Source organism: Watersipora subatra, chromosome 2 (genome assembly GCF_963576615.1).
Source record: "Watersipora subatra chromosome 2, tzWatSuba1.1, whole genome shotgun sequence".
Classification (NCBI taxonomy): domain Eukaryota; kingdom Metazoa; phylum Bryozoa; class Gymnolaemata; order Cheilostomatida; family Watersiporidae; genus Watersipora; species Watersipora subatra.
In genome coordinates this window covers 73,791,588-73,811,283 of record NC_088709.1, presented here as the reverse complement: position 1 = coordinate 73,811,283, position 19,696 = coordinate 73,791,588, and the positions used below count along the sequence as shown (strand labels likewise).

General features: G+C 36.6%; 1 protein-coding gene across 4 annotated transcripts in view; it reads left to right on the top strand.

Annotated features, from left to right (window-relative positions):
- LOC137387349 (enhancer of mRNA-decapping protein 4-like) overlaps positions 1 to 19,696 on the top strand; it is a 46,618-nt gene that overhangs the window by 1,419 nt on the left and 25,503 nt on the right. For 2 of the 4 annotated variants that reach the window (XM_068073745.1, XM_068073743.1), the window contains exons 3-13: positions 963 to 1,149; positions 1,415 to 1,562; positions 2,188 to 2,292; positions 3,207 to 3,298; positions 3,905 to 4,084; positions 4,919 to 5,012; positions 5,374 to 5,492; positions 6,158 to 6,280; positions 7,320 to 7,781; positions 16,177 to 16,331; positions 17,755 to 17,944. In XM_068073745.1, the coding sequence (XP_067929846.1) occupies positions 963 to 1,149; positions 1,415 to 1,562; positions 2,188 to 2,292; positions 3,207 to 3,298; positions 3,905 to 4,084; positions 4,919 to 5,012; positions 5,374 to 5,492; positions 6,158 to 6,280; positions 7,320 to 7,781; positions 16,177 to 16,331; positions 17,755 to 17,944 (1,855 nt within the window). The remainder of the gene's footprint in view (positions 1 to 962; positions 1,150 to 1,414; positions 1,563 to 2,187; positions 2,293 to 3,206; positions 3,299 to 3,904; positions 4,085 to 4,918; positions 5,013 to 5,373; positions 5,493 to 6,157; positions 6,281 to 7,319; positions 7,782 to 16,176; positions 16,332 to 17,754; positions 17,945 to 19,696) is intronic. The other 2 variants (XM_068073744.1, XM_068073746.1) reach the window with 2 other exon arrangements.

Genomic DNA, 19,696 nt, shown 5'->3' with positions numbered 1-19,696 from the left:
TGTGTTCCTCTCAAATACCACCTCTACTGCTAATCATGTCTCCGCAAAACTGAGGGAACCAAGTTAAGTTCTTGTGTCATAAAAATTAGAACTCGTTGTTGCTCGGCCAAACATTTTATAGGCTGGAACTCGTAGTATCAATGGGTAGTGAAGGTCAAGGGGTAGTATTATAGGCTGGAACTTGTAGTATCAATGGGTAGTGAAGGTCAAGGGGTAGTATTATAGGCTGGAACTCGTAGTATCCTTGTATCTCTAGGCAAAGTAAAAACAGGTCAAGGGGTAGTGAACTGCTCACGGCATGTTCTCTCTATTCAATAACCTAGTTATGCCGTGTGTATACAACTAGATACAAAATTGTATATATGACAGAACTGTTTATCACTAGTGATCTTGAGCAGATGTGATCTGTCAGCATCAATGTATACGCCCAGTCGATTTCAAACCTTTGCCATTAAGTCAAAATCTTCTTGCTTCAGTTAAAAATAATATTTTGTTTGTCAGAAAGCTCGTAACCTGAAGACTGTATTCATATGTTTCAGGATATCATTAACAGAACTAAATTAAATATTTTTGAACTGAGAAAGCCTTTTTTATGGTTATGTTGGTTACCAGACAACTGAGGAATAAAAGCTGCGTGGATGTCATTACTAGGTAGATAGATCATCCTATCTCCAACATTCCTATATTTTCTGCCTGAAATATCACATTCATGATTCAACTTGGCAATAGTGGTCTTCTGTTTTCAACATGAGTAACACAGAAGAGACAAACAATTCTCCTCATCAAAACCATTAAAGCTTCATCAAGCAAGCTCATTCTTAAATCCCAATGTCAAGTCCCTGGCTAGCCCTAGACCAGCTGATGTGTTTATCAAGTTTTATTGGCGTGTAAGCTTACAGTGGCCAATACATAATCATCTAGTTTTATAAAAGCTTTAGTTTTTACCTTTTTATCATTTGCAGGTCGGACTGGTGGTATAGTGCGACTCATTCACAGACAACTGGCTGAGAGGGCTTTAATCAAAGGCTACTCAGGATTTGTAATTGACTTGGCATTTTCTCACTCTGATGGGCATGTGCTGGCCTCACTGGATGAAGGCGCTACTTTATTTGTCCACAGAATTCACCTCGACCCTTTTAATCACGTCACGTATCCTTTATATGTCCATAGACCAGTTTTCTCTTGTGACATGCGTGTCTAACTCGTCTTTTGTTTTCATCTTTTCCTGCTGGAGGTTGGAAAAGATGGTAGTTTTTCTACCTGTCAGTGAATTCCATTGACAGCGGAGGCAAGTGGTTAGCAGATTCTCTGACTATTGGGTCATGAAGGCGTTCGTTGGTGTTATCATTTTGGGACTGATAAAAGCATGTATTCATTAAAAAGGCAATCTTCCTTGACAATATTCTTTTCTTAGTACGACCTGTTTGATTCAATTGAGCTGGCCTGTACCCGAGGCTGACATGAGGCTCTTCTGGTGCTGCTATATTCCTGGGGAGAGCAGTAGTGAATGTGAGGATGATGAGGATAAATCTCTGCGTATCTGCACAGTTATTGGCCCTCAGGTTAGTATCAAATCAATCTGCTTGCTGCATTCAGTGCCGCTTAGGTTTACGTCTGTAAAGTGATTGGTTCTCAAATTGATATACTTGCTCTAATTGGTGAGAAATGATTTTAATTCTTTGACAATGTGCGCTTGAGAGAGTTGAGCTTGACAGGAAAAACACTTACCATTATATTAACATTGGGAGTTGTTTTCCTTTTCAATATACACTATCTACAGTCTACAGAGAAACTGTATGTTAAAAATATAGAGGTAACTATACTCTGTTGGCCAATCGTTGTTAAAGTGTAAAATAGATTAAAGTGCTGCCTAGCATTCTTAAGACATCAAATCAACTTATACAGAAATGAGCCTGTCTGTACAAACCGTCAGTAAAAATATGTCCTTAAGCTTTTACGAAGTTGCCAACAATGTTATCGTTCAGCAGGGAACCTACATATCTAATTAGGTATTTAATGATAAAGTTTGTCTGAAAGCCGATTGTAATTTTTAAGCAGGGCTCATAATGCTAGACATGATCGAGGAAAGGGATATGATTTTTTTATCCGAACTCACAAAATTGTTCTTTTAGTTTCTAGGCATTTTGTGTTCGTCTATTAATACTGTGAGCAAATGTTCTATTCCAGGTTTATGTCTTCAATATAGAGCAACTCTCCAATGAACACGGTACTGGTCCACACCAGTATACGGAGATAGCTGAATCCATTGTAAATTTTGACAAACACAGAGAGGTATGTATATATCGCTAACTAGTCAATCATTAAGGTCAAGGCCAAGGTGTCAGGCAGCTACTGGTATGCAAGGTTAAAGACTAGTGTATGTTGACATTAACATCACAATACATCAGTGATTGTCTATGACATTGTTACAGTATCTCAAACATTGTTAACAGTATCTCAAACCCATCTGTGTTTACATCACTGAATAGTCTGTGACATGGCTGTCTCATTACACAATGTGGCCGCTGAAATGATGAATTACTAGTCTGGCAGCAGTTATCTTTAGGAGAAACTATAGATTAAGCAATCTGTGACAGCCAATCACTATTGCTGAAGTAGTGCACATCACACAGACTGTCTTGAATGCTTGACGAAACATCAGGAAAGTTTGACAGCCGCAGTGTTTTCCAACATATTTGGCGTTGGCATCGATTAAGTCGACGAATAATCGCTGAGAGGACATTCTCGACCTACGGCTATATAGTTTTAACCAGTCTTAAACTATGAGTCGGTCTATGGGAGGTTGATTGAGTGTGTATGTGGGTGTAGCCTCAGATCGAGTGTATTGTGAACCCCTGTAATGGCAGAGTCGGTAATTGTGAAGTAGAATGAGTTATTTGATATATTATAGTGCTAAGGATGCTTGGCCATACACATAGTTATTGTCAAGTAAATCTGTCTTACTTGCCACAACCAAATTATGTAACAGTGACAAATTGATGGAAGCAAATTTTTAGGATTTTACAACTCTCGTAGACATGCACAGTTGTATGTTTGACAATCTCTGGCATCAGCAACTGAATGTATGTGCGGTCTTTTGCTCACCTTCTATATCATATTTCTGCTTTATCCTTTTTGGTATGCTGAAAAGGACAACTAGAAGAACTACTCACGGTTTTACATACTGTGTCTGCTTTCTGTTACAGAAGGTAACAGCGGCAGCATTCTCACCGGACGGTTCTGCCATTGCAACTGCTTCAGAAGATGGTGTTGCCTGCTTTTTTGATAGCACATGCAAGTAGGTGCTTTTAATACCACTATTAGTTTTTGTTCGTACAACAATGGTTAGACCTCAATTTATGTTGGTTTGGAAGAGAGCAATGGAGAGAGCTTAAAGCTGTGATTTGGCATGTTTGATAAAATCGATATCTTCTCACATATCCTTGCCCAACTCCTTGACTCACTTTAAACAGATCGACTTGAGGCCGAATCACTTCATTACTACCTTTGCTGCTCTCATATCCATAGATATCAAAATCCATTTCTCTTCTCAATGTTCTTTGGATCAGTAATTATGTCACACTTTTCAAAATGGTTGCGCCATTTCCACACCATCTTGAAAAATTATTCTAGTTGGAGAAAATTTCTGCTTTGAATAAAAAACCCATAGACATATTGACACTTGGAGTCTAACTTTACTTTAGGTTGCAATTGTTCCTAAGAATATTTTGTATAAAATATTTTAGTATGATAAAGTCCATCACAAGGAATTAAGTTATATATATTTGTAGACTATGGTTGTCACTGGAATAACTGTTTTGGCGAATCACAATGTGACACTCATACATGTGGTAGATCTATCAGATATTTAACACTTGATGCTAACCTTGACATATCGCTGCAGGTGCATACACAGATGGGAACCCCATGGCGGTCAGCCCATATCTATGCTATACTTTCTTGATGACCTGACTAATCTCGAGCCATCTGTGACATACTGGAAATATGTTCTCACAGCTACCAAAAACAACACCGAGTTGAAAATCTGGTCTTGTAACAAGTGGCAGTGTGTTCAAACTGTCAGGTAAATTACTTGCCTATGTATTTCCCTGTCATGTTTTTTCCTTTTCCTTGGTTATAATATTTTCCTTTTTTTCACACCATTTCTCTGTCACACCATTTCTCTGTCACACCATTTCTCTGTCACACCATTTCTCTGTCACACCATTTTTCTGTCACACCATTTTTCTGTCACACCATTTTTCTGTCACACCATTTTTCTGTCACACCATTTTTCTGTCACACCATTTTTCTGTCACACCATTTTTCTGTCGCAGCATTTCTCTGCCACTCCATTTCTCTGTCGCACCATTTTTCTGTCACACCATTTTTCTGTCACACCATTTCTCTGTCGCACCATTTTTCTGTCACACCATTTCTCTGTCACACCATTTCTCTGTCACACCATTTCTCTGTTACACCATTTCTCTGTCACCATTTTTCTGTTATATCATCTTCTAGTCACACCCTCTTTTTGTCACATTTCTCAATGTTACCATTTATTTAATGCTCAGTCATCTCTGTGTTACAGTGTATGGAATCGAGTTGGATGTTCATTATGTTGAAGTATCAGTCCTGCCTCTTCTCTGTCATGTTCTCTCTCAGTCCTGGTGTAGCATCCTCCGTCACTGAATTCAATCCTGCTCTCTCTCTCTCTCTGCCCTGCCTCCGCTCCTTTTTTATCCTGGCCGTTTTCAATTCTCTCCTCACTTTTCATCCTGTCTTTTTAGTTCTGATATTTTTGTCCTGTTCTCTTTCTGTTCTGTCCTCTACTATGTGTCCTTTCTCTGCTGTCCTTACCTTTCTCAATTTCACATAATAAATTATGATTATTTCACTCTGTTATTTGTCTATGCAGATTTGTGACGAGAGGCGATGTCGATCCTCCTTGTTTAATAGCTAACCTTGACTTGACAAGTCGTTACCTGGTGATGTCAGATATTGCACATCGGGTAAGCTGCCTCTGGCTGTTGTATTGCTTAATACTTGTATGACCTAGAGTAAAGTACACAATCCTGATTGTTGAGTTATGTCCTTAGTGCCATCTCAAATCCACGCAAGAGTGTGAACTTGATACAAAATGTGTTTGCTAAACTAACTATTCTGTAACCTTTATCATTGACCTTCACGATTTAAGCTCCGTTCTCCGATGAATAACTGTGCATCGGTATGACATAGCTGTTCTTTATACAGCTTGAGTTTAAACACCAAAATCATTATATATGGAGTATGTATACATGTAGTTACATACACGGTACATCCATAGATATTTGTAGAATATTGTATTTGTTGTATCTAATCCTCCCTTTTCAGGTCATCTATGTTCTCAAGTTCTTCCAAGATGCAGATTCAGAGACTGTACACATGTCCAGTGTCTCAGAGTTTATCCTAGGTGCTCCCGTTCTCAGTTTTGCTATTATGGATGTCCGCAGGTAAAGGAGCCAAGGCTAAGGCCTCTGAACTGTTCTCGTGCTTCTTATTAGAACAGTAAATGGCATCCATGTTGGATTATATGACTATAGAATATCTATGCATGATGGTCGCCAAGTGACCAACTTTACCAATCACTGATGAAAGTAAAATATTACTCCTTTAGTTACACGTTGCATAATGTATAATATATATTATATATGTTATACATATAATATAAAAGTCATCATATAATATGGCATATCATATGATGACTTTACAGATTCTATTAGAACTATCATTACAACATGCAAGCTAGTGTATGGGGTGACATAGTATTCACCTGCAAACATGTGACACGGTGAGTATGTAACCAAGTCTCACAAATCTCCCTGACGAAGGAATAAAATAGGCATTAAACTTGAAATAGCTGCTCTGAGTACATAAAGTCTGCGCAATCTTTATGGGTGACATGCAAATATTAAAATGTTGCACTATTTTTTAGCTATGATATCTTAATAAAAATGGCAATATCATGAGATGATAACTTCTCCACTCGTTATAGCGCAATAGAAGTAACATGAGCAGACAAATCATCTATATTTCACAACTGCTGACTGATAATTAGATGACAGCTGTTCCACAGTATAGAGTTGATTAGAAAGTTCTTGTTATGGACTGATTGTAGAAAACAGGTGATCAACACTGACAGCGATGATGACGATGATGATGATGACTCCATAGATGAATTGGAGGGTGGGCAGAAGAGCCGAAGAGAAATAGATGTTCACCTTGCTGCCGTGCAACCCAAGTAGGAAATAAGGATTTGTCATTCCTTTCTGTAAAACCAGAATCTTGTGTCAGCATTCTATTAGTTGCGAAACATTGTATATGGGAGCATAAGTGTTGGTTCGGATGATTTTACAAAGAGTTTACACTTACAAAATATTTGTAACTAAAGGTTTCCTAGCAACAGAATTTTCGGGAAGTTATGTTTTCATCAAGAAAGAAAAGTGGAAGTGTGACTATGAAAAGACAAGTTTGTGGTTTCATCAAACTTGTCGTTCACTTGCAAGCTTGAGTCAGTACTGGGGACAGGTCTATATTCCGCAAGGTTTTCTGTTCTGCAAGGCTTTCTGCTCCACACTTTTCTGCAAAGTTGAGTCAAGTTTCTCAAAAGGACAGACAACTTCAAAAACAATGAGGGCAATTTTTATGCATCCCGTGAGAATGGTTGCTGGACAGACCATATATTTTAATCAGAAGATATTACTTTGTGTAATGGTTAATAACAGCTCATCCCATTTGAGCACTTGCATTAGCTTAGGTCAAGGTCCAATGCGGGTTATCATTGTTATAGTAACATGTATATAGTGAACTATTTACTCAGCTTAACATTGCTATGGAGGGTGTCGCTGTCTATAGATGTATTGATAGATACCTAGATTATATTGTTGTTGCAGTAGTGTGCAAGTCAGCAGTTTAATATTATTTAAATTCTGTTCTGTTTTTATCAGTCATATTTAAATAATACTAAAGCAATGTGAGACAGATTTTCTATTTTTAGCCTTTTCTAAAAATATATAAGCCGCTGGTTGCGGTTATATGATGATATTATATTGTTAGATTGTATCATATGGTTAGAGAGTACGCAGCAGCAAAGTTACATAGACAGCGGCACTTCAACAAGTTATTGCATGAAGGGCGAGCCTAAAATCAAAAATCGGTTTTAGGCGCAAACTAAAATATAAAAAATCATTGCATGAAATTATTGAAGTGTTCAAATCACAGCTTTAAATATCTCCATTTTTATGCCAGTGTTCGTGTCAGTGAGATGGGTTCTATTGTAGGCACCTTCAGGATATGCACATCACATTCACTCCAGTTACAGCAACCGCTGTTGATAGCCTACAGACCACTTCCGGGCTAACCGTTGTCGGCACAGACTCCCCACTACCACCAGACGCACTCAGCGACGTGTCAGTTTCTGCTTCAGGACTTGAGGCTTTAGGCAGTGCAGTCGAACACCCCGTTAAAGACTCCAATTTTAAACTCGATCCCATTGACATTTCTCGCTCTAAAGCAGATTCGATTCCATCGACCGTCTCCACAGATCCGGGTGTGGAACTTTTAAAGACTGTTGGCTCAACATCTTCAACAGATAGCGTATTGCTCAGTCATCCCCCCGTAGCATTCGCTCATGACAGGGATTATGGAACTGAGACAGAAACATCTACAAGCAGCGTTGTATCTGGAGCAGCGGCTACCTCTGTCCTCCTCACTCCTGACTCCTTCGTAGCGGCTACATCCAAGTAAGTAGCAGTGCCTATTCGTAAATGTGGCTGATAGAATTCCCTGTAAAAACATTTTTTGACGATTTTTATGGTCATTTGGAGTTGTCTTATTAGCCTATGAGGCTATAAGACAACTCAAAGGCATTTGTGGGATTTTGTATGGCATCAGCTAATGTAAAATTTTATGATGATTAATTTGGTATCAAAATATTTTATAGACCATGTGGTTCATGAGTTATAACAATTTATACGCCCCCTGACAAATATTAGGTTTTATCGAATTTTAGTGCAGTCTCGGATTATGATGTCGCGGAATATAGTTTTTTACTTTACGATGTGGAACACAATGTTTTTTACTTTACGATGTGGAACACAATGTTTTTTACTTTACGATGTGGAACACAATGTTTTTTACTTTACGATGTGGAACACAATGTTTTTTACTTTACGATGTGGAACACAATGTTTTTTACTTTACGATGTGGAACACCATGTTTTTTACTTTACGATGTGGAACACCATGTTTTGTACTTTACGATGTGGAACACAATGTTTTTTACTTTACGATGTGGAACACCATGTTTTTTACTTTACGATGTGGAACACAATGTTTTTTACTTTACGATGTGGAACACAATGTTTTTTACTTTACGATGTGGAACACCATGTTTTTTACTTTACGATGTGGAACACCATGTTTTTTACTTTACGATGTGGAACACAATGTTTTTTACTTTACGATGTGGAACACCATGTTTTTTACTTTACGATGTGGAACACCATGTTTTTTACTTTACGATGTGGAACACCATGTTTTTTACTTTACGATGTGGAACACCATGTTTTTTACTTTACGATGTGGAACACCATGTTTTTTACTTTACGATGTGGAACACCATGTTTTTTACTTTACGATGTGGAACACCATGTTTTTTACTTTACGATGTGGAACACCATGTTTTTTACTTTACGATGTGGAACACCATGTTTTTTACTTTACGATGTGGAACACCATGTTTTTTACTTTACGATGTGGAACACCATGTTTTTTACTTTACGATGTGGAACACCATGTTTTTTACTTTACGATGTGGAACACAATGTTTTTTACTTTACGATGTGGAACACAATGTTTTTTACTTTACGATGTGGAACACCATGTTTTTTACTTTAGGATGTGGAACACCATGTTTTTTACTTTACGATGTGGAACACCATGTTTTTTACTTTACGATGTGGAACACCATGTTTTTTACTTTACGATGTGGAACACAATGTTTTTTACTTTACGATGTGGAACACCATGTTTTTTACTTTACGATGTGGAACACAATGTTTTTTACTTTACGATGTGGAACACCATGTTTTTTACTTTACGATGTGGAACACCATGTTTTTTACTTTACGATGTGGAACACAATGTTTTTTACTTTACGATGTGGAACACAATGTTTTTTACTTTACGATGTGGAACACAATGTTTTTTACTTTACGATGTGGAACACCATGTTTTTTACTTTACGATGTGGAACACCATGTTTTTTACTTTACGATGTGGAACACCATGTTTTTTACTTTACGATGTGGAACACAATGTTTTTTACTTTACGATGTGGAACACAATGTTTTTTACTTTACGATGTGGAACACAATGTTTTTTACTTTACGATGTGGAACACCATGTTTTTCACTTTACGATGTGGAACACCATGTTTTTTACTTTACGATGTGGAACACCATGTTTTTTACTTTACGATGTGGAACACCATGTTTTTCACTTTACGATGTGGAACACCATGTTTTTTACTTTACGATGTGGAACACAATGTTTTTTACTTTACGATGTGGAACACAATGTTTTTTACTTTACGATGTGGAACACCATGTTTTTCACTTTACGATGTGGAACACCATGTTTTTTACTTTACGATGTGGAACACAATGTTTTTTACTTTACGATGTGGAACACCATGTTTTTTACTTTACGATGTGGAACACCATGTTTTTTACTTTACGATGTGGAACACCATGTTTTTTACTTTACGATGTGGAACACCATGTTTTGTACTTTACGATGTGGAACACCATGTTTTTTACTTTACGATGTGGAACACCATGTTTTGTACTTTACGATGTGGAACACAATGTTTTTTACTTTACGATGTGGAACACCATGTTTTTTACTTTACGATGTGGAACACAATGTTTTTTACTTTACGATGTGGAACACAATGTTTTTTACTTTACGATGTGGAACACCATGTTTTTTACTTTACGATGTGGAACACCATGTTTTTTACTTTACGATGTGGAACACAATGTTTTTTACTTTACGATGTGGAACACCATGTTTTTTACTTTACGATGTGGAACACCATGTTTTTTACTTTACGATGTGGAACACCATGTTTTTTACTTTACGATGTGGAACACCATGTTTTTTACTTTACGATGTGGAACACCATGTTTTTTACTTTACGATGTGGAACACCATGTTTTTTACTTTACGATGTGGAACACCATGTTTTTTACTTTACGATGTGGAACACCATGTTTTTTACTTTACGATGTGGAACACCATGTTTTTTACTTTACGATGTGGAACACCATGTTTTTTACTTTACGATGTGGAACACCATGTTTTTTACTTTACGATGTGGAACACAATGTTTTTTACTTTACGATGTGGAACACAATGTTTTTTACTTTACGATGTGGAACACCATGTTTTTTACTTTACGATGTGGAACACCATGTTTTTTACTTTACGATGTGGAACACCATGTTTTTTACTTTACGATGTGGAACACCATGTTTTTTACTTTACGATGTGGAACACAATGTTTTTTACTTTACGATGTGGAACACCATGTTTTTTACTTTACGATGTGGAACACAATGTTTTTTACTTTACGATGTGGAACACCATGTTTTTTACTTTACGATGTGGAACACCATGTTTTTTACTTTACGATGTGGAACACAATGTTTTTTACTTTACGATGTGGAACACAATGTTTTTTACTTTACGATGTGGAACACAATGTTTTTTACTTTACGATGTGGAACACCATGTTTTTCACTTTACGATGTGGAACACCATGTTTTTTACTTTACGATGTGGAACACCATGTTTTTTACTTTACGATGTGGAACACAATGTTTTTTACTTTACGATGTGGAACACAATGTTTTTTACTTTACGATGTGGAACACAATGTTTTTTACTTTACGATGTGGAACACCATGTTTTTCACTTTACGATGTGGAACACAATGTTTTTTACTTTACGATGTGGAACACCATGTTTTTTACTTTACGATGTGGAACACCATGTTTTTCACTTTACGATGTGGAACACCATGTTTTTTACTTTACGATGTGGAACACAATGTTTTTTACTTTACGATGTGGAACACAATGTTTTTTACTTTACGATGTGGAACACCATGTTTTTCACTTTACGATGTGGAACACCATGTTTTTTACTTTACGATGTGGAACACAATGTTTTTTACTTTACGATGTGGAACACCATGTTTTTTACTTTACGATGTGGAACACCATGTTTTTTACTTTACGATGTGGAACACCATGTTTTTTACTTTACGATGTGGAACACCATGTTTTTTACTTTACGATGTGGAACACCATGTTTTTTACTTTACGATGTGGAACACCATGTTTTTTACTTTACGATGTGGAACACAATGTTTTTTACTTTACGATGTGGAACACAATGTTTTTTACTTTACGATGTGGAACACCATGTTTTTTACTTTACGATGTGGAACACAATGTTTTTTACTTTACGATGTGGAACACAATGTTTTTTACTTTACGATGTGGAACACAATGTTTTTTACTTTACGATGTGGAACACCATGTTTTTCACTTTACGATGTGGAACACCATGTTTTTTACTTTACGATGTGGAACACCATGTTTTTTACTTTACGATGTGGAACACAATGTTTTTTACTTTACGATGTGGAACACAATGTTTTTTACTTTACGATGTGGAACACAATGTTTTTTACTTTACGATGTGGAACACCATGTTTTTCACTTTACGATGTGGAACACCATGTTTTTTACTTTACGATGTGGAACACCATGTTTTTTACTTTACGATGTGGAACACCATGTTTTTCACTTTACGATGTGGAACACCATGTTTTTTACTTTACGATGTGGAACACAATGTTTTTTACTTTACGATGTGGAACACAATGTTTTTTACTTTACGATGTGGAACACCATGTTTTTCACTTTACGATGTGGAACACCATGTTTTTTACTTTACGATGTGGAACACAATGTTTTTTACTTTACGATGTGGAACACCATGTTTTTTACTTTACGATGTGGAACACCATGTTTTTTACTTTACGATGTGGAACACCATGTTTTTTACTTTACGATGTGGAACACCATGTTTTTTACTTTACGATGTGGAACACCATGTTTTTTACTTTACGATGTGGAACACCATGTTTTTTACTTTACGATGTGGAACACCATGTTTTTTACTTTACGATGTGGAACACAATGTTTTTTACTTTACGATGTGGAACACAATGTTTTTTACTTTACGATGTGGAACACCATGTTTTTTACTTTACGATGTGGAACACCATGTTTTTTACTTTACGATGTGGAACACCATGTTTTTTACTTTACGATGTGGAACACCATGTTTTTTACTTTACGATGTGGAACGCAATGTTTTTTACTTTACGATGTGGAACACCATGTTTTTTACTTTACGATGTGGAACACAATGTTTTTTACTTTACGATGTGGAACACCATGTTTTTTACTTTACGATGTGGAACACCATGTTTTTTACTTTACGATGTGGAACACAATGTTTTTTACTTTACGATGTGGAACACAATGTTTTTTACTTTACGATGTGGAACACAATGTTTTTTACTTTACGATGTGGAACACCATGTTTTTCACTTTACGATGTGGAACACCATGTTTTTTACTTTACGATGTGGAACACCATGTTTTTTACTTTACGATGTGGAACACAATGTTTTTTACTTTACGATGTGGAACACAATGTTTTTTACTTTACGATGTGGAACACAATGTTTTTTACTTTACGATGTGGAACACCATGTTTTTCACTTTACGATGTGGAACACCATGTTTTTTACTTTACGATGTGGAACACCATGTTTTTTACTTTACGATGTGGAACACCATGTTTTTCACTTTACGATGTGGAACACCATGTTTTTTACTTTAAGATGTGGAACACAATGTTTTTTACTTTACGATGTGGAACACAATGTTTTTTACTTTACGATGTGGAACACCATGTTTTTCACTTTACGATGTGGAACACCATGTTTTTTACTTTACGATGTGGAACACAATGTTTTTTACTTTACGATGTGGAACACCATGTTTTTTACTTTACGATGTGGAACACCATGTTTTTTACTTTACGATGTGGAACACCATGTTTTTTACTTTACGATGTGGAACACCATGTTTTTTACTTTACGATGTGGAACACCATGTTTTTTACTTTACGATGTGGAACACCATGTTTTTTACTTTACGATGTGGAACACAATGTTTTTTACTTTACGATGTGGAACACAATGTTTTTTACTTTACGATGTGGAACACCATGTTTTTTACTTTACGATGTGGAACACCATGTTTTTTACTTTACGATGTGGAACACCATGTTTTTTACTTTACGATGTGGAACACCATGTTTTGTACTTTACGATGTGGAACACAATGTTTTTTACTTTACGATGTGGAACACCATGTTTTTTACTTTACGATGTGGAACACAATGTTTTTTACTTTACGATGTGGAACACCATGTTTTTTACTTTACGATGTGGAACACCATGTTTTTTACTTTACGATGTGGAACACCATGTTTTTTACTTTACGATGTGGAACACAATGTTTTTTACTTTACGATGTGGAACACCATGTTTTTTACTTTACGATATGGAACACAATGTTTTTTACTTTACGATGTGGAACACCATGTTTTTTACTTTACGATGTGGAACACCATGTTTTTTACTTTACGATGTGGAACACCATGTTTTTTCGCCACCATATGACATTTTTTGCCATACAGTATCAACAAAAAGTTCTTAAAATTCAAAGTTGGCAGTTGGTGTGCTGAATACGTCGGAATAACTAAGATACCTCTGTTTTTTGCCAGAATTCCTCCCAAAATTCCTGCATAAAGACAATGCTCGCTCTTTCTCACTTCAGCGTACTTCCTGTAAAAATTAGTAAAAATTAAGTTAAATTGAATACATGTACCAGCTCAAGTCACGTCACTCCAAAAGTAAATAAAATTCAATTTTTGTTGTCAATGGCCATGAAATGGCTAAGTATGCGACAGGCCGCTTTCGAGAACATCATCACTCGGGCTTTCTTGTCGAGATAGGTCGAAAAAAGTTTTAATGAGGGAGGCTAAAAGTTATAGTAAAAATGAAGCCGGAAACGGTATAAAATTTTAGACGATAACAAGATAATTGTTTAGTTTAGTACTATACATACTGATACATAGCTTTAAGCGTGTGTTTAGTAGGCTAAATTCATTAAAGTTTAATTCAAAGTTTACGTTGTGCATCTGTATCCAAGGTAACAACTCTCAGAGATACATACTGCACATAGTATGTTGTAATGTTACATTTTAGTGCAGCTCATAACCACTAAATACACAAAAGTTGCTGTAGGTAACTATATTTACTAAGGCTAATATACTATTTTGTTACTAGTTTGTAACATTTCATCAATACTTCATACACATGCTCCGTGCCTTCCGACAGGTCGCTAAAAATATTTGGTTTCAACTCTTTGTCTCATTCTTCTGAATCAGCCTCTTAAAGATTAATCTTCTGAATCAGCCTCTTAAAGATTAATCTTCTGAATCAGCCTCCTAAAGATTAATCTTCTGAATCAGCCTCTTAAAGATTAATCTTCTGAATCAGCCTCTTAAAGATTAACTTGCTCAAAATCTTTAGTAGATTTTATCAAAAAGTATCAACCGTGGTAAATTAATATTAAAGCTATGGCTTCATTTTACAAAGACCAGCACTTTTATATGTTTTATTAATGATGTTCAAGTTCGGTTACAGTGAAGTTCTGTTACAGTGAAGCTCTGTTACAGTGAAGCTCTGTTACAGTGAAGCTCTGTTACATTGAAGTTCTGTTGCAGTGAAGTTCTGTTACAGTGAAGCTCTGTTACAGTGAAGTTCTGTTACAGTGAAGTTCTGTTACAGTGAAGTTCTGTTACAGTTAAGCTATGTTACAGTTAAGCTCTGTTACAGTTAAACTCTGTTACAGTGAAGTTCTGTTACAGTGAAGCTCTGTTACAGTGAAGCTCTGTTACATTGAAGTTCTGTTGCAGTGAAGTTCTGTTACAGTGAAGCTCTGTTACAGTGAAGTTCTGTTACAGTGAAGTTCTGTTACAGTTAAGCTATGTTACAGTTAAGCTCTGTTACAGTTAAACTCTGTTACAGTGAAGTTCTGTTACAGTGAAGTTCTGTTACAGTGAAGTTCTGTTACAGTGAAGCTCTGTTACAGTGAAGCTCTGTTACAGTGAAGCTCTGTTACAGTGAAGCTCTGTTACAGTGAAGCTCTGTTACAGTGAAGCTCTGTTACAGTGAAGCTCTGTTACAGTGAAGCTCTGTTACAGTGAAGCTCTGTTACAGTGAAGCTCTGTTACAGTGAAGCTCTGTTACAGTGAAGCTCTGTTACAGTGAAGCTCTGTTACAGTGAAGCTCTGTTACAGTGAAGCTCTGTTACAGTGAAGCTCTGTTACAGTGAAGCTCTGTTACAGTGAAGCTCTGTTACAGGGAAGTTCTGTTACAGGGAAGTTCTGTTACAGGGAAGTTCTGTTACAGTGAAGTGTCATACCATGAAATTGTACCTGGAAGCTGCATATTTAGGCAGTGGTTATCCAAAGTTGAATATTTGAAACATCAGAGCTGTTCTTGAACAAGTTGCCCATCAATAAAATGGAATTTCTTGCTTTAAATTTGATAAATAAAAACTCAAAATTGACACCTTCAACTGTCACGGGATGCTAAAGTTGTGCGTTTATAGCCATGTCAGCCTCTCAAGCTGATTGACTCAAGTGAAACTATTGTTATATCTGATACTAAACATTTAGGTACATGTTTGGGCCTCATCTCTGCAGGCCTTACAAGAAAACACACATAACAACTTCAAATCATCTTTGGTTTTCATCCGCAAGCCATAAATGCAGTAATTTTTTGAGTTGTCTGCTCTCTGGGGCTAGCTGATCAGCCGTAATAGCACTTCCTCACTTAGCACCATGTACGTCAAGTTGATTGTAGTCTGTATTACTTTTGCTATGACACCTAAAAGCTGCACTAAACTTCACTAGGCCTGCCACACCACTAGATACCCTTGCCTCACCTTCCAGCAACTTGAGGCCTGCGATGGAAGTACTGCCTTCACCAGGAAGTGGAAGAAGCTCGCTGACACATGTCACTCAGTTGGCAGATAACAGCAGCCTAATCATGGGAGGATTTGATGGAGGTATGGCATTATGCTAACTGTTATACTTGGTTTTTATTCAACAAGCAAATTGTGTTTGTTTAGAAGGTTTGGTTTTTTCCACCCGGTGTTTGAGGTTAAACACAGGATGTGCATATGAAGTATCTTTTAAAGGTATTGTAGAAAAATGTATTTTAGAAAAATTTCCAGCTATGTGTTTTCCCAGTTTAATCACATGTATGCGCAATCTTATAACATACAGAAAGTATTATAATCGCTTTTGGTTAATTTATTGGTGTGATGAACATTAAAGCATTGAGTCAGCTCTCTCTCTCTCTCATGATTTAAGATGACAATATGATGTGACTTACTAACAGTAAGTTATTCAACATTGTATGTACCTAGAGTTCATTGTTTGAAACTAAATGTGCATATGAAGGCATTAGATAGATCCTAGTCTCACCTCGTAAGGGTAATTTGTAAACACTATCATGAGTTGTCCTCTCTATGTTTCAACAACTCCCTAATAAAAGTTTTAAGCTGCTTTCACATTAAATTGGTTTTTGGATTATGATTTATTTTCAGTTTTTAACATATCAGATTTTGCTTTCTTTGGCTGATAGAGGTACTATACGATTAGCCTGTGTTCTGTAAAAACAGCAAACCTTGAGATGAGGAGTTTCAGCCTTGTGCGTCTATCAGTTGGAAAAGATTAGCAAGCTTATAGCAGTGCCTGCACTGGCCTAAGATATAGAGCACGGTGTTTAGCAAGGGCATCATCTTGGTACGCAGGCTGAGTTAAAATGAGGAATTTTCTTCATTAGGATCATACAGAATTTTTATTTTTCAATTATATCTCAACTGGCCGTATAATTGTCACATATTTATGCTTTTCAAGAGGTCTTTTAAAGGTTTCTTTTATTGTTATCAGCCACGAAAAGTGTTCATCCAGTATTAGCCAATGAGATGTGAGCGGTGTAAATGCTGATGATGCGGTATTGGTGTCATTAAAAGCATGTCGGCTAGACACGTCGCTGCCACGAATTGACCTGTCTAAAGACCTCTTTGTATCAATTATAAAGACCGATAAAACCGTAGTGTGTCTTCATTGTTTTTCATGGACTCAAATTACAGTCGGAAGAGTCAGGATAGTCTGATTCTGTGTCATAATAACTTCCATCCCTTTCACACTATGAAAATTATCACAAATTCAAGTTAAGACAACTCTTATAGACATGTGATCAAGTTTAAGTTGGTATACAATGTCTATCTATTGATTGGATACTGATCTTGCCTTGTCAGTTTCTACAATTTTCCAAAAGTTGTTTTTTAAATCCTGAAGCTATTCCTTTTTGGCATTGTTTCAAAAAGTTGAAAAGCCATGAAGAAGAATTGGTGTTTGTACTAGCTTTTCTCTGCTCAAGTGAAGATATGTCTTGCTGTGATTTCTGTCATACCCTTCCAGTAACTGTATCATCAGTTAGTCCACGCTCGTCGGCATCCCCATCAGCCGGAGGAGTGACACCAGTTTCTCTTGCTTCCGTCTTACCACCGGCGTCTGTCACTTCTGATGCGAATGTTGAATCATCTACTCAGTCAGCAGAAGAAACTGCAAGGCAACTTGACGAATTGTTTGCCAGCATTCACTCTAATGGGTAAGTGCGGGATTGGGAGGGATAAGTGTGTGCTTGGAAGGGGTAAGTGTGTGCTTAAAAGTGGTGTGTGCATGTAAGGGATGTGTGCTTGACATGGCTAAATGTGTGCATGGAAGGGATAAATGTGTGTTTGATATGGGTAAATTTGCGCGAGGAAGGGGTAATGGGTATGGCTAGGAAGGGATGAGTTGATCCTAGAATAAGTTTATACTGAAATGAGTAAGTACTTGCTGAAGAGAGTAAGTTTGGTTTTGTAAAGAGTAAGTCTGTGTTTGCAATTGGTGAGTGGCTGCTTAAGTGTCTGTATATCTGTAAGTCTGTTGTAATCTTTCGTCATTCAAAGTGAATTAGCGACGCAGAAGTTACTTTCTGTCTATTGTACAGTGGACCCTCGGTACCTTTAGTAACTTTAGTATAATTAGTGGCTATGATCTGCGATAAAATTTACCAATACAATGTACTATGTGCAGTACATACTGCAGGGAGTTCTTACCTTTGAGGCAGATGTATAACATAAACATTGACTTTAACCTAAATGAATTTGCTAAACACATACTTAAAGTTAAGTTTTACTATGTATTCTTAACTATTTTACTGAACTTCACCTTTTTCATCGGCTAAAGTTTTATCACCTGTCTGTTTCTGGTTTCGTTTTCACAATAACTAATAATAAATAACGCTGAACTGCGCAAGATCGAGCATCATATCACTTTCATTCATTGTTGGAGGGATTTTGACAAATAGAATATCGGCACATTTGTTATTCCGACATGATCAGCACACTGACTGCCAAATTTGAATGTTGAGAGAAATTTTTGTTGATTTCGTATTCCGAAAAATATTTCGTATAGAGATTGCGAAAAATCATCGTGTTTTACATCGGAAGGTGAAAAAATTGTATAACAGGGTCATCGTGACCCGAAGTTTCACTGTAATCTCCTAAACTCCAAGTGACGTATTCCAATTTTCTAACTGACTGCATTTGCAGTCTGCCTTATGGCCAATATTTTAATAGGCCAAGTTCACAAGCATTGTAATTCAATTAGCCAATCACACATACACTGCATTTTAATTGGCTAAGATTATAATTACGTTCACTACATTCTGATTGCCATGATACAAAACCATGTACTCACATTAGCAGAACAACTTCAATTTTACGTCCGTTTTTAATTTGGTGTAAATTCTTTATGCCATGTAATCCGCCCTGCAGTGCAAACTAACGTTAACATGGACTTTTAAAGTTACTGTCTGTTGTTCTAATGTGTCATCACTGCTCTTTTCTCTTCTCCATACTCTGTTCCTTCTGATCTCATCTAGGACATTCTTTTTCTAATATCTATTCTTTCAGAGTACAAACAAACTCGTCATTTCTTCTGCCATAGTTGTTGTGCATAGCTTATGTTTGAAGCCATACCGCTGGGATCACACACCGGATCTTGTTGGATTATAGTCATTTACTGGATCGTTAATAGTTATTTTTCCGTAAAATTCTAAAATATAGTATGAGAACCTATGCCTTCAGTCGGAAGAAATATAATTTTATTATCAAAAGAACTTCCTGTTCTGTCCAATGGAATCTATGTTTTTCTTTTATATATTTAACAACTGGTTACGCTGAATTTTTGTACTCGACATAAGTTTGAGCTGTTCCTTCACTTCCTTTCACTCATCTGCTTATAGGCCTGTTAATGTGGTGTGTTGAAAGCCATCAATTGAACTTGTGTCAGAGGCAAGACTTCCTTTGTGATC